The sequence below is a fragment of the Nicotiana sylvestris genome, chromosome 8 (assembly GCF_000393655.2).
Source record: "Nicotiana sylvestris chromosome 8, ASM39365v2, whole genome shotgun sequence".
In the NCBI taxonomy this organism is placed as follows: domain Eukaryota; kingdom Viridiplantae; phylum Streptophyta; class Magnoliopsida; order Solanales; family Solanaceae; genus Nicotiana; species Nicotiana sylvestris.
Window position 1 is genome coordinate 161,498,138 of NC_091064.1, and position 24,414 is coordinate 161,522,551.

General features: G+C 37.0%; 2 protein-coding genes across 2 annotated transcripts; both read left to right on the forward strand.

Annotated features, from left to right (window-relative positions):
- The first annotated feature begins 1,818 nt into the window (after nucleotides 1-1,818).
- LOC138875924 (uncharacterized) lies at nucleotides 1,819-2,580 on the forward strand. Its single transcript, XM_070154803.1, has one exon. The coding sequence runs from the start codon at nucleotides 1,819-1,821 to the stop codon at nucleotides 2,578-2,580; it is 762 nt and encodes a 253-aa protein (XP_070010904.1).
- A 5,356-nt stretch (nucleotides 2,581-7,936) lies between these two features.
- Nucleotides 7,937-9,361, forward strand: LOC138875925 (uncharacterized). Its single transcript, XM_070154804.1, has one exon. It carries the CDS (start codon nucleotides 7,937-7,939, stop codon nucleotides 9,359-9,361), a length of 1,425 nt encoding a protein of 474 aa, XP_070010905.1.
- Nucleotides 9,362-24,414: the final 15,053 nt, after the last annotated feature.

Sequence of the window (24,414 nt, forward strand, 5' to 3'; positions counted from 1 at the left end):
GAAAGAAAATAAGGAATAAGAAAATTTATCCAAAATGAATATTAACTAACATAACCCTAAAGTTACATGATAATTTTATTATCATTAATAATCTTGAACTTACGCCCACCGGAAAAATGGGGAGGGGACGGCCAGCAAAAAATGCTAAAAACGTTCAGAAAGATGAAATTAAGATTGTTGAGGGAAGAAGGGTTACAGTGGGAATCAATGTTACTCCTAATCAACAAGGGAAAATTCTCACAACACCATCGGTATTAATGGAAGCGAAGGAAATCAAAGCCACCACTCCAATTGGAGCAAGTGGAGCCAAGGAAGCAGGAAGCAGTAATGAAGGAGCACAAAAAACACAGAGGGCACAGACAAAAGGAAAAGAGCAGGAGAAACCAGCTTCAGTAATATGGCCAGCATTACCAGTAAGAGTAGAAGGGACTAAGACGCCACTAAATAATGAGAACACGCCGACTACTATGGGACCAAATACTATCTTAATTGGGAATCAATCTAGTGGAGAGGGAGGAGACAAAACAGAACGGCCTCTGAAGATGGCAGCTAGAAAAGGAAACACGCAACAGAGGCTACAACTGGAGCATAAGGAAAATGGAGGAAGAACATGGGCAAATATGGTAGAGGAAAATAAATTGGCTACTAAGGGAATGGAGCTTCGATTTGTTCCACCAACAATAATAAATGGGGAGAAGTTTGCAGAATTAACACATGAAGATGTGAAAACTGAGAATGAGAAATGGAAGTTTGCATTAATTGGGTATATGGTTGGAGACACACCTACAATTGCAGCAATGGAAAGATATGTTGCAGTTCAAGGGAATTTTGAGACTAAACCAAAAATATATTATCACAATGCAGGATACTTTGTGATAAATTTCAGTTGTGAGGAAGACAAGAGTCAATTACTATGTGTAGGTCCTCATATGATGAACAATAGACCGATAATTTTGAAGCCTCGGACCAGTGATTTTAATTTTGATGAGGAAGAATTGAAAACTATTCTAATTTGGGTGAAACTACCAAACCTTCCATTAAGCTGTTGGAGTCCTATAGCTTTGAGCAAAATTGGAAGTGGGCTGGGTCTACCTTTGTATGCAGATGATTGTACTACTAATTCAACAAGAATTTCTTATGCTACAATACTTGTGGAAATAGATGTTACAAGAAAATTGTCAAACATTGTTAAGGTGAAGGACCCGCAAGGAAGAATGTTTGAACAAGCATTATGGTATGATTGGAAGCCGATTTACTGTCCTAAATGCTTACAAATAGGACACAAATGTCAAACAGAAAAGTAAAACCAGAATGAGAATAAACCAGGGCCACAACAGAGGATGAAATAGCATCAGCAGAAAATAGAATGGAGGATTGTTGGAAATATAGACAATAACAAAAGTTTGCAGATCAATGAAACAGAAAAAACAATTCAACAGGAAACGACACAGTAAGCAGTTGATGGTGATGCTGGAGATTGGAGAGAAGTGAGGGGGCGATCAACAGCAAAAATTCCACAGATTCCTCAGAATGGTAGCCATATAACAGTGTTGAATTGTTTCAAGATGCTAGTTGAAGGAGGAAAACTGAGGGACAAAGCTCAAAGCAACATATTCAGACTAGTCCAGGGACATGTGGAGAGACAGGGGGAAACAAGAATGACCATCATCCTCAAATATGCCAATAGTTACTTGGAATATGAGGGGTTTCAATAAGGTGTTTAAGCACAAGGAGATGAAGGAGATATTAAAGAAATATAAAGTTAGCTTAATTGCAATTAGTGAAACTAGAGTATAAGATAATAAAGTGGATAGTATTATGAATAAAGTTGTACCAAACTGGAAATGGTACACTAATGCAGGACATGGGCCAAGAAATAGAATATGGATAGCGTGGAAATCGGAGGAGATTCAGTTCACTGTCATGGATACATCAGATCAAGTGATCCATGGACTAGTGAAAACAAAGACAAAAGAGTTTCAATTTTCAGCTGTGTATGGGTTACACACAGTACACACTAGAAGGGAGATGTGGATTAAGCTAAGGAATTTGAATGCGCAAATAACAAGATCATGGCTGATCATGGGAGATTTCAATTCCATAATTGATGTTGAGGATAGAAGGTATGGAAGTGAAGTCCAAGCACATGAAACTAAGGACTTCAAAGAGTTCATGGAAGAATGCAAGATGAATGAATTGCCAACGGTCGGAAGGACATATACATGGACCAATAACTATGTGTATATTAGAATTGATCGAGCAATTGTTAACGCTGACTGGATGATTACTATGCCCCCTTTACAGGTTCAAATACTGGATCCTCATTTTTTAGATCACTCACCTTTGAGGGTTGAGGTAGAGATACCTGCTGATAGTGGGAGAAAACCTTTCAAGTTCTTCAACTACTTAGCTGACCACCCAGACTTTGAAAGAACAGTACATGACAATTGGGCAAGGACGAAGGGAAAGATGATTGGAGTATGGCAGAATTTGAAGACAATTAGAAAAGAAATGAAGAAGCTGAATGCAAGAACAAAGACCAGTGAGATGCTACACAAGGTCAGAACTGAACTAGAATAATTACAAAGTAGTACGAGAGGTGATAATGTGAATTCAAAGAAGTTTGACAAGGAAAAGGAACTCAAAATGCTACTTGAGAAGTGGAATCTTGTTGAAGAGAGCATATTTAAGAAGAAGTCAAGAGTTCAGAATATCAGATTGGGGGATTCAAATACTGCCTTCTTCTTTGCAAGTATGAAAGGAAGAAGAACTCACAACCAAATCAGAATGACTAAAACAAAGAATGGAGAAGTGACAAATAGCCCTAAGGAAATTCAAAAGGAGATAATAGACTTTTACAAGGAGCTTTTGGGATTAGATACTGAAAGCTTACCAACAGTACACCCAAGATTCCTTCAGCAAGGGCCTATCCTGAACATAAGCCAACAACTACAGCTTATGCAACTATTCAATAAGGAGGATGTGTTACAAGCACTCAATGGAATTGATGATATGAAGGCACCCGGAGGAGATGGTTTTAATGCATACTTCTTTAAGAAGGCATGGAAGACTACATGGGATGATGTAACTGAGGCAATATTACAGTTGTTGACACCTAATTTTTGACCCTATTTGAATTTATTCCCACTTTTCCCACTTATCTCGTCAATACCTCACTTTCACTTTCCCTCGCCCCCACACCGGTCCCTCATCCCACTATTCCCATATTCCCATCCCACCTTCTTTTGTCCCCCATTTTTCCTTGTCCCCTCTCACTTTATCCATTTCCAACTCACCCATGTTACACTCCAACAACAAGACAACTTTTACCTCTCCCCCTTTTCCTCATTTCTTAAGCTTCTTCAACACACACACGGTCATAGGCAGCAAGGAGAGCTCCTCAACTCTCTCTTCTACCCATTTTTTCTCCAAATACACTCACCCTCCCAAAAACGCAGACAGAGTATACCTTCGATATACACTCGATATACCATGGGTATACACGGGCAGAACACCCCCTCCCCAACGGATCTCCTTCTTTCTTTCTTCTCAAACCAGAAAACAATGACCTTTTCACCATCAAGACCAGCCTGGAAGCTCCAGTAATTCAGCCATCAAAAATCCGTTCAAAACACATCAAAACAAGCTTGAAAATAGTTCCGTTTTTTAGTCAAAACGACCTCTAAAATAGCAGCAAAAACCTGTTGCAAACAGCCATAAAATCCACCCCTAACACCACCCAAAATGAGCCAAAAGATCTGCTGAAATCGGCTAAAAGAAATCGGAACAGATGCGTTTGGAGTTTCGTCGTCGGTCGAAGTCGCTAGTCCGGGTTTCCGTTTGAGTCTCCTTCTAGTCCGTATGGTTTTGCTTGGCTTTATTTCGTTTTGGAGTAACGATTGTTGGGCTGTATCCATTTCATGAAGAAGGTTGTCTTCTCAGTCTATTGATAGAATATTCATATCAAAGGTTCATTTCCTCTAAATTCTTGTTTGCATTAGATGAATGTTTCAGTTTTGATTTAGATCTGTTTAAATGTTTCATTATTATTTCTTTTGTTTCTGTTTTGATTTATGTGTGTTTGATTAGAATTAGTTTCTCAAGTCACTAAATAATTAGCTTCTCACCTATGTTGTTAGATTAATATGATTTGAGAAATCCATGTTAGACTTGAACGTAAATAAGTCATTATTTTAAAGGAAGTTCTTTTTTTTTTTAAAAAAAACAATTTTTATGTTAGCATTTTATTCCTTAGTTGATGTTATGTTTCTAGTGTTCAATTATTTTAATTTCTTGTTTCATGAAACAATATATGGCTTTAAGTTCAAAATTATTATAGTTATCTAATAAAAACTAAAAAATGGAGCCTTACGCTAAAGAAACTATGGTATATTAGAGCCATTGGATCTTTTAAATTTAAAGTGAGATGAATGAGATTTTGGGCTTTTAGATTTAATAAGTCATAGCAAGGATTATGATCCGGACTCAAATACAAACTGGGTAAAGAATAAAAATCTACACTATATCACTTTTACCACAATAATTCCATAACTCTCGGCTTTGCAATAATCTCAAAGTAGTTTAGAAAAAATAATTGTATATTCGTAGTTTGCTTTAGGCGCGATTAATAAATTATCGTGGCTATGGGAACGGTTCCCGTGGCATAGTTGCGATACCAAATCTCCTAAATTTGGGTGTGCATTTATGTGACCCAAATCCAAATCTCAACGGAGTCGGAATGTATTAACAACCACGGGTGCATTGATTGCGACGTGGTTCGAGATGCATTTTCACGACGTTGCAATTCTATTAAAAAATAATAATAATAAAAGCGGTTTAAAGTTGATAAAAGCACATAAATTATAATATGTATTAAAATCAGATATTTAGCCATTACAACAATTTAAGCGACCGTGCTAGAACCACGGGATTCGGAGGTGCCTAACACCTTCCCTCGGGTCAACAGAATTCCTTACTTAGAATTTCTGGTTCGCAGACTTCATTTGGAAAGTCGAATATTTTTCTCGAATTGGGATTCAAGATAAACCGGTGACTTGGGACACCAAAAGCCAAACCTTTCCCAAGTGGCGACTCTGAATTAAATAAATAATCTCATTTCGAATATTGTCACTTAAATCGAAAAAACTCCCTCACGCATTTACCCTTCGGGGCGGGCGCGCAAAAGGAGGTGTGACAGCTCTGGCGACTCTGCTGGGGATTTTAACCCAGAACGTTTGTTCAGGGTTCAGAATTCGAGCTTAGAATAATTGTTATATTTGGCTTTATTATCTGATCTTTATTACATGTTTTGGCATAACGTGCTAAATGTTGTCTTTTACCGCTTTGATATTATCTGAACTGTATATAAACTGTGCCGAAACCCTTCTCTTCTTACCTCCGGGGAGAAGCTCGCTGGTCGAGACTCCCTATTCTGTTAGTGTCAATACCTGAAATAAGAAAGAGGCCGGACAAGTTACAAAGCCGGACGATCTCGCGGGTCCCCGGTACGTAGCCCCCTCCTCGACTCGAGTTGTCCGCTCGGGTACACAGTCTAGAACATATACCCAGAATGAACCTAGTATAACAAAACCTCATGCCGGATCCCTAGTAGGAACGCTTATTTGCATCACGTTGCATTTGACATAGGGGACTCAACACAGGGGTTGAGTCCGTCTAGGACAAGCAACCCGAAATGAAAAGATCATCCTGTTGCATCCCGTTTGTTTTGCGCATTTATTTGCTTCAGATCTGCATGCTGACCGGTTTCTGTAATCAAAAAAAATTTAAAGAAGAAAAGAAAAATAGCAGCGTAGGGAGATAACTACTTATTTTTAGAAAAATAAAACCAATGTCCAAGTAGTGTCAAAACCTCCGAAATTTTCTTGAAAAAAAAAATGAAAAAAAAATTTGTCTTTTAGTTTGATTTATAAAAAAAACATATATAATACAAAAAAAAAATTCCTTTAAATCACTCTCAAAATCCAAAAATATTTGTTTAAAAAAAAGGGAAAATTCAAAATTCAAATATATATTTTTTTCTTTTGTAGTATCTCTTTCATAAATTCAAACTAATAGTCCAAATATTTCCTTAGAAGATTTTTCGAAATTTCAAAAAAGGTGAAAATAAATTAAAATTCAAAATATTTCTTTAGTCGTCGTTACTTTTCAAAAAAAAAAAAAATCGAAATCCAAAAATATTTTCTCCTTTTTTTTAAAAGGTTTTATTCAAAAAAAGGGGGGGGGGGGTTAGTTTATTTCCTCTATTCCTGATCGGACCAAACTACGCAGGTCTGATGCTCACCGGATGTGAGATACGTAGGCAAACCTCATCAGTTCCGACCCCGATTTTAAAAAAAAATCCAAAAATATTTTTTTTAAGTTCCTTCTTTAGAAATCTTTCCTTAGAAAAATGCAAACAAAAGGTTTTCTTGAAACTCAAAAAAAAGGGGGTAGTTTCTTTCTTTCAAAAGTCTTTCATACGGAAAAATGAAATAATGAAAAACCAAGGTCCAAAATACGGGCTTCCTCCATTTTCAAGTATTCTTCCCAAAAAATCCAAAAAAATCAAAATCAGAAACTAAAATCCCCCCAAAAAAATACTCTTTAGAAGTCTTTCTTTTGTAAATGTCCATAAAATTTTTTGAAAAGTCCAAAAATATTTTGTTTTTCTTTATAAGTACTTTTGTAAATAAAAAACAATAAAAAATAAAAAACTTTTAAATTCAAAATGTTTTCTTAAAAGTCCCTCTTTCGTAAATTAAGAGGCAACTTCCAAAACCCAAAATATTTTTTCTTTCTTCTTTAGAAAAACAGAAAACCAATGAAAATTCAAAAAAAAATATTGTCCTTGTATTAAAAATTCCCAGAGTTCAAATCAAAAGCAAATGATTTTTTTTTTAAATCTTTCTTTCAAAAACAAAACAAAAATCAAAATCAAAATAAAAAAATCAAAACTATTCCCTTTCTTATTTTAAAGCATTTCTTTAAAAAATTACAAAAAAAACGAGTTAGCTTATTTACTCCATTCTCAGTCTTCACGAACTACGCTTGGTCTGATTCGTGCGGGGTCGCGATACGTAGGCAATCCTCATCGGATTCGACTGTAACCTTAGAAAAAAGCAAAAAAAAAAGGGAAGCAAATAAAGGAAAAACAAAAGAAACAAAAGAGCGGAAGAAAATCAAAGAAAAAAGAAAAGAAAAGCAGAAAATAAGAAAAAATAGAGGGAAAAAGAAAATGAGAAAAAAGTCAAGGAAAACAAAAGAAAAGCCGGGATGACGCATGCAACCGTAGCACTTGTCTCAAACTAACCGTTTGTTGCTGTCAAATAACAGCTTAAATTTTAGAAACGATGGTTGGTTGTGGTACACTGGCATCGCATCAATACTTCACCAGATCGAAAGGCAGTTTGGAAATGTCTACAGAAATGACTTTGCCCGCAGTTACTACATCTGAAGATAGCCCCATCTCAGGGATCCCGACCTCGGAGTCCTCTGCAGCGGAAGAGAATAGAATCTTGCGTCTGAGGGTGATGGAGATGTGGGATGCATGGACAAACGGAAAAGAACCCCCGAGCGCCATCCCTGGATTTCCCGAGTTATTCCCAAGGTCAACGAGTACTTCTAACGTTCCAATCAGTCACCCGAATGTCCCGTTGGGGAAGCCTACTATATCTGCTCACTATGTGGGAGGCACTTCTGAGGTTCACCCCCAGACATTCATACCTGGGTCAGCTCCAAACATCTTCACTGCTACACCATCTGCAGCTACAACACAGCCCGCAGTCTTGAGGCCTGTGTTTGATCCATCGACCTTCACTTACCAAACTCCTACTTACCAGCCAGAACTTCCGCAATACCCCACATATGCCTACCCTCATCCACCACCATATGAGTTTACACCAGGACAAGACAAAACCCCTATGAGATGGGCAAGAAAATGAGAAGCCTTGAACAGAGCTTAAAGAACATGCAAGGTTTGAGCGGGCAAAAGAGTGTCTCCTATACAGATCTGTGTATGTTCCCACATGTACACTTGCCGTCAGGGTTCAAAACACCAAAGTTTGAAAAGTATGACGGGCACGGCGACCCCATTGCTCATCTGAAGAAGTATTGCAATCAGTTACGGGGGGTCGGTGGCAAAGAAGAATTGTTGATGGCATATTTTGGGGAGAGCCTAATCGGCATCGCCTCAGAGTGGTATATGGATCAAGACATCTCATGTTGGCATATCTGGGATGATCTTGCCCAAGACTTTGTTCGGCAGTTTCAATACAACATAGACATTGCGCCGGATAGGAACTCTCTGACAAATCTAAAGAAGAAACCCTCAGAAAATTTCAGAGAGTATGCAATTAAGTGGCGCGAACAAGCTTCAAGAGTGAAACCTCTAATGGATGAGATAGAAATGGTCACTGTCTTCCTGCAAGCCCAAGAGCCCGATTACTTTCAGAATATGATGTCGGCCATGGGAAAACCTTTTGTAGAGGCCATCAAAATTGGTGACATGGTAGAACACAGTTTGAAAACAGGTAGGATTTTGAGTCAGGCAGCCATCAGAGCAACCTCTCAAGCCATCCAAGGCGGGTATGGAGGAATGACAAATAATAGGACAAGAGAAGAAACAACCATGGCAGCATCAGGGGGAAGAAGATACCAGGCCCCTAGACCTGTGTTCTCTGAAATAACCCCTCAACACTACTATCCTCATTCTGATATGGTCTATGCTCCACCACTTTATGCGGTTATGAATGCTCAACCTTTCAGCCGACCGCAACCACAGGCTAACAGAAATCAACCTCCATTCCAAAGAAACCAGCCTACTCACCAAAACCACTATAATCCTCGACCTTCCCAGAATAACTTCCGTCCTCGGGAACCACCCAGGAGACCCAACTATACACCAATCGGTAAACCCTACTCCACCCTGTTCCCTAAGCTTGTCCAGATGAATTTACTGCAGCCCATACCCCCAAACGGGCAAAACCCGGAATCACCATCATATCAGCAGGGTGTCAGGTGTGCATACCATTCAGGGGTAGAAGGGCACGATACAAACAACTGTTGGACATTGAAACAAGCGGTAGAGAACTTGTTAGAGCAAGGGAAAATTGTGTTGAAAGATAATGATGTCCCAAATGTGACCAATAATCCGCTGCCCGCTCACAACAACGGGCCGATAATCGGGATGATTTATGAAGACAAAGAATTTGATCCGGCGCTTAAGGCCATAATTGCTATTGCTAATGTAGAAAGGAAGCCCAAGGCAACCCCGAAGCAAGAGAAAGGGGAAAAGAAGAGTAAAATCACCGAGACTGAACCGAAAAAGAAAATTGATGTATCCAATCAGGCCTATGTGGTATAGGGGACGATCAAACCACCTCGGCTGAATGAGCTAGTGGTTATTGGACGCATACCACAGAAGCCAAAGTACAGTAAAGAGGAAGATGATGAGGTGTTCACGGCTGAAGAGAGTGAGGGAATATGTGAGGTAATGAGGAAAATGCTATGCGAAACACACATGGTCCAGCCAGGAGAGGGCACTAGCACCGCTGAGGTATCATACATGGGACCAAGCGCCAAGCTTCAAAACTGGAAGGCTACGCCATTCCTGATCGGGCGGGAGTCCTAGTAGACCTGTCCTGCCACTTTTTCTGCATCGCGAGCTATCCCAGGATGTAACTCAGATGTTTTCTTTAGTTTCCTGTTTTTAATTTCCTGAATGTCAACCCTGTTATTTTCCCAATTCCAAGAAATGAAATCATATTTCATCGTTCACTTTCTTTATTTTTCAGAGTTTTGCTATGTTTTCTTTTTAGTTCTCTTCAATTCTAATAATGCAGCTTTAAATAACATGACATGCTTGCGGACTTCATGCCCAGATCCCAAGAACTCTGTCAGACTTCGAAATAATGAATCAAAAATTGAAATATAGAGAAGTTAAGAAAATTAAAAGAAAAGAATAGGAACAACTGAAGAAAATTGGTTCATGGTTTGGGAAATGTCCGTCACTGAAGCAGAGTTTGAGGACAGTAAGTGGGTCTAGACTCGTATGGAACGTTGACCTTAACTGAAACGGATGACTGCAGTTTGTCACGGGCAATTGTACCAACAAAGAATGGTCCGCGCCTATAAATTTTGGAGTAGGGCAACTGGTGTTAAGGCGTATTCTTCCTCATCACCATGAAGCAAAAGGAAAGTTTGCTCCTAATCGGAAGGGTCCATACATCATTGGAAAATATTGCCAAGAGGAGCATTGTATCTGGGTGACATCGAAAGAAATGACCCCGACACAGCTATGAATGCAGATGCAGTATTATGTCTAAATCGCTCTGGCGATGTCTTTGCACAGTTGAGATGACGAAGGCTTTCATTCCCGCTATCCAAACACCATCAATCCTTCGCAAACCCTTTGAGCCGATTACCTTTCTTTGATTACCCTCTTTGGAATCCGGAAGTACAAAAAGAAAAAGAAAAGAAAAAGAAAAAAGAAAGGAAAAGAAAAAGAAAAAGAAAAGAAAAAAGAAAAGAAAAAGGAAAGGAGAAGAAAGGAAAAGAAAAGAAAAACAAAACGGAAACAAAAACAAAACAAAAATTATTGCCTGAACTACGTTTGACTTGATTCCGAAAGGATACGTAGGCAGCCTCTCTCTGAGGTTCAGTCACACCAAAAGAAAAATCACAATTCCTCCAAAGATTGAAACTAGAGCAGATGATATAATGGTTCGGCCATGAGACCGCCGAAAAGGTTCCAAAGTTGTAGTTCCGCCCAAAATCATTTTACCCCAAAGACCTTGTCCAAGTCCGTCTGATCAATTGGCAAAGACAGGAAAGTGGAAAACGTCATTGTTGGAATCTGATACAAGTCAAATTGAGAGAAATAAAATGAGGGAGTCTTATCGGTGAAAACCTTCGGGCACCATGAGGCGACGGGAGTAGAGAAATCAAAAATGAGAGAGTCCGCTTGGTGAAAACTCGTAAAGAGCACTATCGGGCGACAGTAAGAAGAGAAATGAGAGAGGTCGATTAGCGAAAACCCGCAAAGGGCGTTGTTGGTCGAAAAGAGGATACTTCATCACTAAAAGTCCTGGCAAGGTTCTCTGGTTTGGAAACACGGATCAATAGGTTCATGAGAAGCTGGAGTTTGGTGCGGGTCGGGCATCCAGTCCAAGAAACATGTCATGTCAGTTTGAAGCCAGCATGCACCCCAGATAAGTCCTTCTTTTCCCCCGAAAGGGACGCTTCTCTTTAAACTCATATGCTTGCCTTTTGCATAGTTTTCTTTGAGTCCCTTTCGGTTTAATTCTGATTCCGTAACAATTACAAAGAAAAGGTGGCAGGACCGATTTCACATGGCCCCACCTTGCAAGAGTCAAAGAAAATACCCAGCCTCAGTGGTGTGTCAGTCCAATCTCGACTGACCATGGTGGTTGATTCCTTCCAAAGTAAAGACGTTCGAAAGGAAGAAAGTCAAAGGCAAAGTTCCTAAGGGCAGAATAAAGCAAAAGGACAGAGCCCACACGGGCGAGTCATCATGTAATCCTAAGGCTGAACCCGGTCAGTGTGAAAGAGATTCACCCTCAAGGCCAACAAACAGCACAGTTCTCAATGGAAATGGGGACGGGATCAAGCGATGGAGATGATCAAGGCCACAAAACCAACCACCGTTTCAACTAATAAATTGTTCTTTGTTGAAAACAGGTCTTACTCAAAGCAACCGTGCAAGAAGCAGGTGTAGTCCAAAAAGAAATGAAATGCGCGAGCGTTGAAACAACTTTGCAGCAGGAAAACGACCAAAAAGGAAGTTTCCCCAGAATTCTTTCATGCATTTTGATAAATAAAAGGAAATATAAAAGGAAAACCAAAGAAAAGAAAGAAGACAAGAAATAAAAATGAAAATCCCAAAAGAAAAACAAATCATGGTAGCATAGGACCTTTTCCGGCATAACCCGATGATTTTTTCAGGCATAAACCGTGGACCTTTTCCGGCATAACCCGATGATCTCCCCGGCATAACCCGATGATCTCCCCGGCATAACCCGTGGACCTTTTCCAGCATAACCCGATGACTTTCCCGGCATAACCCGAAGACTCTTTCCCTTTTTCCGGCATAACCCGATGACTCCCGGCATAACCCTAAGACTCTTTCCCTTTTCCGGCATAACCCGATGACTCCCCGGCATAACCCGAGGACTCTTTCCCTTTTTCGGCATAATCCGATGACTTCCCCGGCATAACCCGAGGACTCTTTCCCTTTCCGGCATAACCCGATGACTTTCCCGGTATAACCCGAGGACTCTTTCCCTTTTTCGGCATAACCCGAGGACTCTTTCCCTTTTTCGGCACAACCCGATGACTTCCCGGCATAACCCGAGGACTCTTTCCCTTTTCCGGCATAACCCGAGGACTCTTTCCCTTTTTCGGCATAACCCGTGGACCTCCCTGGCATAACCCAAGGCCCCTTTTTCTTTCCTCCCCGGCATAACCTGAGGACCTCTTTTCTTCACGGCATAACCCGTGAACCTCCCTGGCATAACCCAAGAGCCCTTTTTCCTTTTCTCCCGGCATAACCCGGTCAGTTTTCCGGCATAACCTGGCAATCCTCCCAATTTAGGGCTCCAATCCCTAAGTTGAGCGAGTTTCCTTTAGCCGACATTAGGGCTCTAATCCCTGAGTTGAGCAATTTTCATTTAGCCGATATTAGGGCTCCAATCCCTGAGTTGAACAATTTTCTTTTAGCCGACATTAGAGCTCTAATCCCTGAGTTGAGCAATTTTTCTTTAGCCGACATTAGGGCTTCAATCCCTGAGTTGAGCGAGTCTCCTTTAGCCGACATTAAGGCTCCAATCCCTGAGTTGAGCAAGTTTCCTTTAGCCAACATTAGGGCTCCAATCCCTGAGTTGAGCGATTTTCTTTTAGCCGACATTAGGGCTCCAATCCCTAAGTTGAGCAAGTTTTCTTTAGCCGACATTAGGGCTCCAATCCCAGAGTCGAGCGGTTTTCATTTTTTAGCCAATATTAGGGCTCCAATCCCTGATTTGAGCATTTTTCCTTTTGCACACATTAGAGCCCCAATCCCTGAGTTGCGCCTTTTAGGCTTGAGGTTTCCAATCCCCTCATCAATTCTGTAGATTTTTATGGCAATTAACTCACGAAATTTTCCTAGTGAAAACTGGGGCAAAAAATTTCGTTTGTTTGTTTGTTTGTTTGTTTTGATGTTTGAACAGGTTGCCCTCGAAACACAAGGTACAACATGACTGATGGAATGAATCTCAGTCCAGAATAAAGAAAAGAAGAAAAGAACAAAAAAAAGAAGTGAATTCATAATATTGAAGTGGAGAAAGATGCGGTTTACTCAAGATACGTTTGAAGTTACAAGTTTTCGCATGTCCCGCCTTGATCCAAGCTGAGGAAAGAATCAACACCTACAGCTAACAAGCATCAAGATCCAGATCGGAGTTTGCAGCAAGACCTAGCCAAGACTCAAGATCAAGCTTCAAGAGATTTATAGATAAGAATCTTGTAACTCGTAGCTGATAGGCTTAATTAGTCTTTTTAATTTTGATTTTATATAATAAACAGGACATCGGACCGGAACTTCGACGGAACCTCACGCGGATCTCAACCTCGGCACTCCATCGCCCCATTCACTTCTGAACTACACCTGACCTGATTCCCTTATAACCCGGGATATGTAAGCCGTCCAAAACCAGGACTCGGTTGCACCTTTCCTTTATTTTTCTTCCTCTTTTGAATAACGATATGGTCAAAAATTAGTCACATGGTTCACTTTATCTTTGCCCGAAAACTCTTCGTATTTCCGAGCAAAGAGGGGCAGCTGTTGACACCTAATTTTTGACCCTATTTGAATTTATTCCCACTTTTCCCACTTATCTCGTCAATACCTCACTTTTACTTTCCCTCGCCCCCACACCGGTCCCTCATCCCACTATTCCCATATTCCCATCCCACCTTCTTTTGTCCCCCATTTTTCCTTGTCCCCTCTCACTTTATCCATTTCCAACTCACCCATGTTACACTCCAACAACAAGATAACTTTTACCTCTCCCCCTTTTCCTCATTTCTTAAGCTTATTCAACACACACACGGTCATAGGAAGCAAGGAGAGCTCCCCAACTCTCTCCTCTACCCATTTTTTCTCCAAATACACTCACCCTCCCAAAAATGCGGACAGAGTATACCTTCAATATACACTCGATATACCATGGGTATACACGGGCAGAACACCCCCTCCCCAACGGATCTCCTTCTTTCTTTCTTCTCAAACCAGAAAACAATGACCTTTTCACCATCAAGACCAGCCTTGAAGCTCCAGTAATTCAGCAATCAAAAATCCGTTCAAAAACACATCAAAACAAGCTTGAAAATAGCTCCGTTTTTTAGTCAAAACGACCTCTAAAATAGCAGCAAAAACCTGTTGCAAATAGCCATAAAATCCACCCCTAACACCACCCAAAATGAGCCAAAAGATCTGCTGAAATCGGCTAAAAGAAATCGGAACAGATGCGTTTGGATTTTCGTCGCCGGTCGAAGTCGCTAGTCCGGGTTTCCGTTTGAGTCTCCTTCTAGTCCGTATGATTTTGTTTGGCTTTATTTCATTTTAGAGTAACGATTGTTGAGCTGTATCCATTTCATGAAGAAGGTTGTCTTCTCAGTCTATTGATAGAATATTCATATCAAAGGTTCATTTCCTCTAAATTCTTGTTTGCATTAGATGAATGTTTCAGTTTTGATTTAGATCTGTTTAAATGTTTCATTATTATTTCTTTTGTTTCTGTTTTGATTTATGTGTGTTTGATTAGAATTAGTTTCTCAAGTCACTAAATAATTAGCTTCTCACCTATGTTGTTAGATTAATATGATTTGAGAAATCCATGTTAGACTTGAACGTAAATAAGTCATTATTTTAAAGGAAGTTCTTTTTTTTAAAAAAAAACAATTTTTATGTTAGCATTTTATTCCTTAGTTGATGTTATGTTTCTAGTGTTCAATTATTTTAATTTCTTGTTTCATGAAACAATATATGGCTTTAAGTTCAAAATTATTATAGTTATCTAATAAAAACTAAAAAATGGAGCCTTACGCTAAAGAAACTATGGTATATTAGAGCCATTGGATCTTTTAAATTTAAAGTGAGATGAATGAGATTTTGGGCTTTTAGATTTAATAAGTCATAGCAAGGATTATGATCCGGACTCAAATACAAACTGGGTAAAGAATAAAAATCTACACTATATCACTTTTACCACAATAATTCCATAACTCTCGGCTTTGCAATAATCTCAAAGTAGTTTAGAAAAAATAATTGTATATTCGTAGTTTGCTTTAGGCGCGATTAATAAATTATCGTGGCTATGGGAACGGTTCCCGTGGCATAGTTGCGATACCAAATCTCCTAAATTTGGGTGTGCATTTATGTGACCCAAATCCAAATCTCAACGGAGTCGGAATGTATTAACAACCACGGGTGCATTGATTGCGACGTGGTTCGAGATGCATTTTCACGACGTTGCAATTCTATTAAAAAATAATAATAATAAAAGCGGTTTAAAGTTGATAAAAACACATAAATTATAATATGTATTAAAATCAGATATTTAGCCATTACAACAATTTAAGCGACCGTGCTAGAACCACGGGATTCGGGGGTGCCTAACACCTTCCCTCGGGTCAACAGAATTCCTTACTTAGAATTTCTGGTTCACAGACTTCATTTGGAAAGTCGAATATTTTCCTCGAATTGGGATTCAAGATAAACCGGTGACTTGGGGCACCAAAAGCCAAACCTTTCCCAAGTGGCGACTCTGAATTAAATAAATAATCCCATTTCGAATATTGTCACTTAAATTGGAAAAACTCCCTCACGCATTTACCCTTCGGGGCGGGCGCGCAAAAGGAGGTGTGACAACAGTATTTTGATATAGGTACCATGTACAAACCTATAAATACTACTTCAGTAACTTTAATACCTAAAGTGAAGAATCCTTCCTCAATCAAGGAGTACAGACCAATTTTGTGTTGTACTATCTTGTATAAAATTGTGGCAAGAATGATAACAAAAAGATTGCAACCCATGATGGAAGTATTAGTTGATCACAGTCAGGCAGCCTTTGTTCCTGGGAGAATGTTGGTCGATAATGTTCTGTTAAGTCATGAGCTGGTGAAGAGGTACGACAGGAAAGGGATTTCACCAAGATGTATGGTGAAAATAGACATGCAGAAGGCATACGATTCTATAGAATGGGTTTTTCTGGAACATATGCTGTCAGGATTGGGATTTCCTGAAAAGTTTGTAGGATGGATTATGGGATGCGTAAAAACAGTCTCATACTCCATTAGCATTAATGAAAGTCCTACACCTCCTTTTGCAGCCAAGAGAGGAGTGAGACAAGGTGACCCAATGTTCCCGTGTTTGTTCGTGCTGGCAATGAAGTACTTGACTAGGTTGCTGAAACAACTGAAGGACAAGCCAGATTTCAACTTTCACCCAAAGTGTGAAAGATTGCAAATGGTCCAATTGAGCTTTGCAGATGACTTGCTTTTGTTTTGCAGGGGTGATGTGATATCAGTGAGGATGTTAAAGGAATACTTCCAGCAGTTCTCAAAGGTCTCAGGACTGTTGCAAATCCAACTAAAAGCTGTATCTATTTTGGGGGAGTATCACCAGAGATTCAGAAGGAGATCAAACATGTCCTAGGTTTTTCTGTGGGAATGCTACCATTCAGGTACCTTGGAGTTCCTTTGAGCACTAAAAAGCTTACAGTGGGGCAGTGCCAACCTTTACTAGACAAAATGCTAGGAAGGATAACCAGCTGGACAACCAAGTTTTTGTCATATGCAGGGAGACTACAGTTATCAAAAGTGTATTAATAACTGTTTAATCATTCTGGGCCCAAGTATTTCCAATCCCTAAAATAGTGTTACAAAGAATTGAAACTATTTGCAAAAGATTTCTCTGGACAGGGGAGCCAGATGTGAAGGGGGAAGCTATGGTAGCATGGGAGAAAATCTGCCTCCCAAAATCTGCTGGTGGATTAAATGTAACGGATATGATAACATGGAGCAAGGCTGCACTTTTGAAACAATTATGGAGCATCTATAAGAAAAAAGAAAGATTATGGATCCTATGGGTCCATGAATATTATATGAAAGGGAAGATGCCATGGGAAACAAAGGTTAATCAAGCCGCTTGGATAACAAGGAAGATATTACAAGCCACTAAGTACTAGGATGAAGCTGGTCTCAATCGACTTGAGGTACTGAATGGTGAAAACTTCTCCATAAGAATGATGTATAACAAATTGAGAGGTAAATTTGACAAAGTAACTTGGAGGCGACTAGTTTGTAACAACCAAGGATGTCCAAAATGGTTGTTCATCCTATATTTGGCAGTTCAGAAAAGGTTGTACACAAAAGACAAATTAAGCAAATGGGGCATCATAAACTGCCAAACATGCTCGCTATGTGAATTGGAGGAAGAAAGCCACCAACACCTGTTTTTTAAATGCACATTTTCAGCAAGTATATGGCAAAAACTACTGTTGTGGCAGGGAATAAATAGACAAACACAAGGCTGGGAGGCGGAAATTAGCTGGGCAGTTACACATGCAGCAGGAAAACAAGCACAAGCAGAGATATATCGGCTTACTTTAGGAGCAACTATATACCAGATTTGGATGGAAAGAAACTACAGAATATTTCAGAAGAAGAAGAGGAGCAGTAAAGACGTTACGAGGATGATTATACAAGAAGTACATTGTAGAGGTAGTATGAAGCCAAAGTTGTATAGCATATTGACTAGATTAAACTTTTATCCATAGCATAGGAATGTAACTAGAAATGAAAGGTGATGAGATGAGTTGCTGAATTTGGGGCCATATGTCCAAATTCAGATTTTAGAAAGTGCTGTAAATATTTCTTTGATAAATAATAAAAGTTAATTACCAAAAAAAAAAAATCTTGAACTTATAATAAAAAATATTTCAGAGTTTAAACGAGAGATAGAGAGACGTGGTTGATAAGCGTCAATAACACTTACGATTATGCAAATACAACAATCCAAAGTAAAATATTAGATGGATATTTTATCCCTTGAAAATAAGTTTTAATTAGATTAAATTATAATTAAATTTAAATATTTAAGAATTTGGATGAGCTAATACTAAGAATTTGAATAAAAATAAATTTTAATTAAAAATATAATTAACTAATAGCAAAAAAAAAATTCAATTCCCTTCCTTTTAAAACTATCCATATATGAAGAATTATTATTCAAATTGATAAAACTCATACGGTACAGAAATTTATTTTTATAACAAAACATTAGCAAAAAGTGAAACTGGAGATAGAGCAAAATCGTATATATCAAATTGGTTAAGGGTAAACTTGAAGTGATAAGGATAAAACAGTAGAAGATAAAATGTATTCTAAATGAGTTGTAATTTTGGTTCATTCATTCTAAAGAATGTCAATTCTCCACATTTTTTATATATTATTTCTTGTAAAATATTAACTCAACGGCGGAGGTAATCGAGAACGCAATAATAATAAAGCATTCGAGGACTTATATGACGAAGATTACTTTTTTAAAATTTTTATTTACAACTGAAACATATTATATAGATATGTAATATAGATAGATTTTCTTTAAAATTATATATTCATGAATATAGGATACACGCGCAAAGCGCGTACCATAAGACTAGTACTATATTAAAAGCACGAAGGCCCTTAGTAAAATACCGTTCATCTTTTTTACCCTTTTAAAATAAAATTCCCACTAGACAAAATAGTCATTTAATTATTTCCCTAATATTTAACATTTTGAAGTCAACTAAAACTTTACTTATTAAAGTTTTCCTTATTTGAACGACTACACAAAAAAATCTAATGTTTAGGATATCAAAATCAATTACATTTACCATATACAATATTATAATACTAAAAATATAAATGTTTACGTGTTATATTTCCTAAGAGGATGTGCATATAATTAATATAAGGAAACGGCCAAACTTATAATAGAATAGCCCGACCACAATTTGAAAACTAAATAAGGCAGCAAAATTCTGATACTAAAATAGCTATATAATTAAGCTCTTAATTAACTGATTAAAAAAAATTCAATTTACTTATTTTCCAACTTCATCATATTAGTAAATTTATTTTTCAAATTAATAAATAACTTTTGAAAGAAAACTTGATAATTGTTCTTCAGGTTCAAATAATCCAATTTAAGAGGAGATAAAGAGATATATCAATACGATCTTATTATTTCACTTATTTATATTAAGCATATGTTAATTAATCCAAAAATTAAGATGACAATTAAATAACTTCAATAAGTGGAGACAAAGCAAGAAATCATAATAAATATGTAGAACATGATTTTTTTTCTTTTAAACTAGCTAAATAGGATTAACATTCATCATTTTTAGGACCTTGCATTTTCTTTCTATAATTTTTTTAATAACTCATACACATTGGTTAATATGGATGTGCAATAGTTAAAAGTTATATATTCATGGCTATAGAGTACCTTTGCGCGCGTATCCTAAGATTAGTTAAATAAAAAGAGAAAGAAACACAGAGGGGAAATAAGATTAGGCCTAAACCTCTACAAAAGGCTAATTTCAGAAGAAGGAAAGTATGCTTTTAATCCTCTGTACGTGTTGAATAAGAGAAATATACCTACAATAGCTCAAAAAATTGACCTTTGTACGTGCAAATTAAAGCTCCAAAATTTTCTCTTTTCAGGTCTTGAGTGCAATGTCTAGATACGACTAATAACGACCCTATACCTCTTGAGTCATATTTTTCTTTTCCTCTTTAATTTCCATCTTCATTTATGTATTAAAATGTTCTCAAACCTATTTTCATAGTGTGAAGTGTAGGGTTCAACATAATTTTTCTCTTCTCCCTTTTTTTTTTTAATTAATCCACTCGCCTAGGTTTTTATCTCGCATTGTGGCAGGGAGTTTTGACATATTTATAAATAAAAATAGAGGATAGAATGGAGGGGGAACAACAACCTTAATTACCTCCGATCCAGTACATATATTTTCAACCTTACACATAGTTCCTTCTCCTTCCATTGATGTAATGAATTTTTTTTAAAGCCTATATATATATGCATAGTATCAGCAACAAAGTGACTCCATAACTCCATATGGACATGGGTCTCTCTTCTTGCCTTTCCCTTTCTTCCAAGTATAGATTTTTTTTTCTCTGTCTGTAAACAAAGGTAGAACATCCTCATCGTTAGGAACATAAGCATATAATCTGAATATATAAGAGCTCCCAGCTTCTCCAAGATTAGCAATATGCATGATCATAAAATTTCGTTATCTATTTTGATAGCATAATATGTCAGTACGTCAAGAGACTTAAAGACTAAACTTTCTACCTTAAAACTTATGTCTTAGCCCAGTATAAGTTGGAAAAGGGCCAAATATATCCCTCTACTTTTCGCTATTTTTTACATTTAACCTCCTTTATGTTATACTATTCACCCAAATTTATCCTTACCGTTATACTATCCGGCCAAAATTATCCCTACCATTAGTAAACTTTTAAAAATTAGCCCTTGATCTGTTAGGTAATCCAACATCTCCCATTTTTTTTTATTTAAATCACTTGTTGTTCTTCTTGCTCCACTATTTTTAGAAATTACTATTGATGTGAATGCTAAATGTACTAGACTATACAAATTATTCATGGATATTTTAAATTACCTTGCACCCACGTATCTTCTTGGGATAATGGAGTTTGAAATTGGTTTAAAATTTTATTTATTTTTCAATCATATACACACCATAGAATTCAGTGAGTCTATTTATTATATGCAACTGCTCATCATGCATATAAATATATATTCGAATATATTTTGTTAGTATAGAGTTTGGTCGACTAACTTAAGAGTGCACAATGCGTAGGCATTTGATTAAAGCAAAGTTGAAGTCGACAATATAAAGTCTCCAAGGAACTTTAACTTCTATCACTAATACTTGCAAAGTCTCCATACCTTTGGTACAACGAATTTATTAAAGTTGGGGTATTGTAAATACTTTTGGAATTTAGACAAGCTACCTAATTTGGATTCTTCAATTTACTATACTTTGTTTACTAACCATTGTATTATTTTAATATTTCTTTCTCTTATTTTTTTCCAATTAAGAAAGCAGACAAATGCCAATTATTTCGAAAATAGTGAATCCAGAAGAAGAACAAATGACATAATTAAAATAATTTGGGAGATTTTGATCACCTGACGGACTGAGGGGTGATTTTTAAAAGTTTGTTGATAGTAAAGAGTAAATTTGGTTGACTAGTATAACGGTAGGGGTAAATTTGGTCAAATAGTATAACGGAGGTTAAATGTAGATAATATTCGAAAGTAAAGGGGTAAATTTGGACCTTTTCCCATATAAGTTGGTGATGGGTAAGTTTAGAAGGGATGAGAAAGTGCAATGTCCTTACTAATTATCAAGACTAAAGAGTATAGTTTTGCCGTTTCAATTCAAAATTAGCATATTAATCAAGACTAAAGGACATTCATTTAGCTTCCATGGCATTACAATATTACAGAAACACAAAATTGTTCCCTTGTCCAAGCAAAACGAAGTTATAGTATTTATCTTTTAATAACTCTAAATTAAATCACAATAATTGGTGAATTTAACTCATTTGTGATAATTCAATGGGCCATACTATTATGTCATTTATATTGTCCAGTGGCTAGCCTCCAACACTTTCCGCACTAAAAAGTGTCAAATTTCAGCCCATTGTTTAATAATGGGGTAATAATCACTAAGGTCAAATGAACAACAAAGGGGAAGATGCTTATTTCCTTCCTCTTCAACAACAGCATCGTCTCATAAAGCCATTAGCTTTTAGCTCTTTGCTGTGTCACATAATTAATTAGGAAATGCTCTTAAACTGACAGCAAATTACTGCCATTATAAGTTGTAATTAGTATTTGGATGAGGACAAAGGCGTTGAAAACTCAAAAATATTGATCCTCCTTCCAATTACTCCGCCCATTGCCTTTTGTGTGTACCTTTAGGCATAAAATTTAAGAAAGAAATGATACACTTTTCAAATTTATTACTCCCTCTAATCCAAAATAATTGATGCTTTAGCCTTTACAAGCTGGTCTGAAATAATATGTCATAACATTAGTATAATTTAAGACTTTTGAAATTTATGATTTTAAATATGTCATAATATTTATGTGATTATAAAAATTGTTATTAAGAATAGAAAAGGAAGTTTAATTTAGATTTTTTTTCAAATTTAAACACTAGCCTACAACAATAGACTGTAGTTAAAGAATCATTCTTTTTTGAACAGATTAAGTAAAAAAAATATGGTTGTTTAAATTTGAAGGGAGCGAGTGGTTCATTGGAAAAACTCACAGAATAATTCATTTTATACAACACACACACATATATATATATATATTAATGGTAAAGAAAATTTGTATTATCAATAAATTTTAACAATGTGTAAGGTAATTAGAAGGATGAGAAATTGGACAATCCTACCCCCATTAGCGGCTTAGCTCTTTGTAGTGTGGCATCACTTTGATTCTTTGACCACTTTCGTTTCACTAAGGAACATAATCTGTTATTTTCTTGACTTTTGTCTAATGCCTTGGAAAAAATCAAGAATCTCAATCGCAGTCTTAATCTTAATAAAAAAGACCGATTACACGTAAGGATATAATCATCAAAACAGTAATAGCAAATCAAACAAGTTGCCAAAGTGACACGTGAGTGCAGCGTGGGACCACTTACCTAATCATGATTTTGGGGAATTTATACTCCGTTGATTAAATTAAATGTTCAATAATGAGTTGAAGTAATTTTTTATTTTTAACTTATTATTGTGGTCGTTTGCGGCGAAACCCTTATTTTGTCGGCCACAATTAAGAAATTTCATGATTTTTGGCTTAATATTTGTGGGAATCAATGGAGGCATGAAAGGATGGAGGGAAATGAAAAGGGAGGAAATGGTTTGCATAAATACAAGGGTACTATTTTAAAATGCAAGTCAGACATGACATTAATAGCACTTTAGGTCAAGTGGGTCACTAATTGTTCCATTTCCATATTTTTTTAATCCGTCTAACACGTTGGAGTTTCCATCATATTGAAGTTTATTAAATTCCTCAATCTTCTCCTTCATTGCTTATATTACGTGTCAATCACAAATGTCATTCAATATTAAGGAATCTTTGATGTACTATAGGTAAAAATGATTTACTATGAGTCAATCATGATTAAACGGAAAAAAGATCTTTGTGTTACCATTAGCATTGCCTATCCAATCCAATAACAAAGTTGTGTTTACATATATATGAGTTAGAACTCGCGACTAAATAGCTAGATCTTTCACAATATAAATTCAAATGAACTAATAACGAATGCAAACATAAATGATTTAGTCAATGAAACATAGAACCCCCGCACCCCACCCCACCCCCACCCCACCCCCCCCCCAAAAAAAAAAAAACAAATATCCTAGACGTTAACTTTATAAACAAGTGTCCAGACACACTTCTCCATGACCCTATGAATATATGAATTAAAACCCACAGAGATATTATAATACTAAATAATTATATATGTGATTTTCTTTTAATAATATATGTATCAGTTTTTCTTCTGTGGCAACAACTAAACTAGAGTTAAAATAACAAGTTGGAGAAAAAGAAATAGGAGGAATTGGAGCAAAATAATGTGTTGTTTGCCACTAAAACGTTGAACGTTTAGATTCATGAAATTAAAGAGAGAAGTTTGTGAAGAGAAGGAAAAAATCTTTAGGTGGCAGACAACATATGCCCCAGATGGAAATTCTTAGCAACTTGACACGTCCGCTAATTATAGTAGTATAATTAAAAGTAAGAATATAATAAAAAGAAACTTTCCCAAAGAGGCAAGGACTAAGAAAGAATGCAGGAAAATTATTCAAGGGAGGGCATTATCAATGCATTGGACTTGATTTGGACCAACAAGAATGCTCGTCCTTAACCACATTGGACGGCTAGATATTTATGTACGTTTTTCCTTTTATGCCATTTCCATCGTTCGTTTTTTTCGTTTATCTTGAAATATAAAGAGATCTAATTAAGTTCGACTGCTAGTGAAGCTATACATTTACACCTAGCCAAGGATTTGTGGATTCAATATAACTTTCTATATTTGAACAAGATATTGATTTACCCGTAAAATGATACAGTTGAATTTATACGTGGTTTATAGACAAGTGAATCGATTTGATCCTAAAATGATAAATGAATTAGACAATAATATAAGGCTTAACATTAAAATCGAGATAAGATGATAGAGATCTTGATCCTGGGAACAGAGCTTTCAGAAGCATTATAAATAAGCA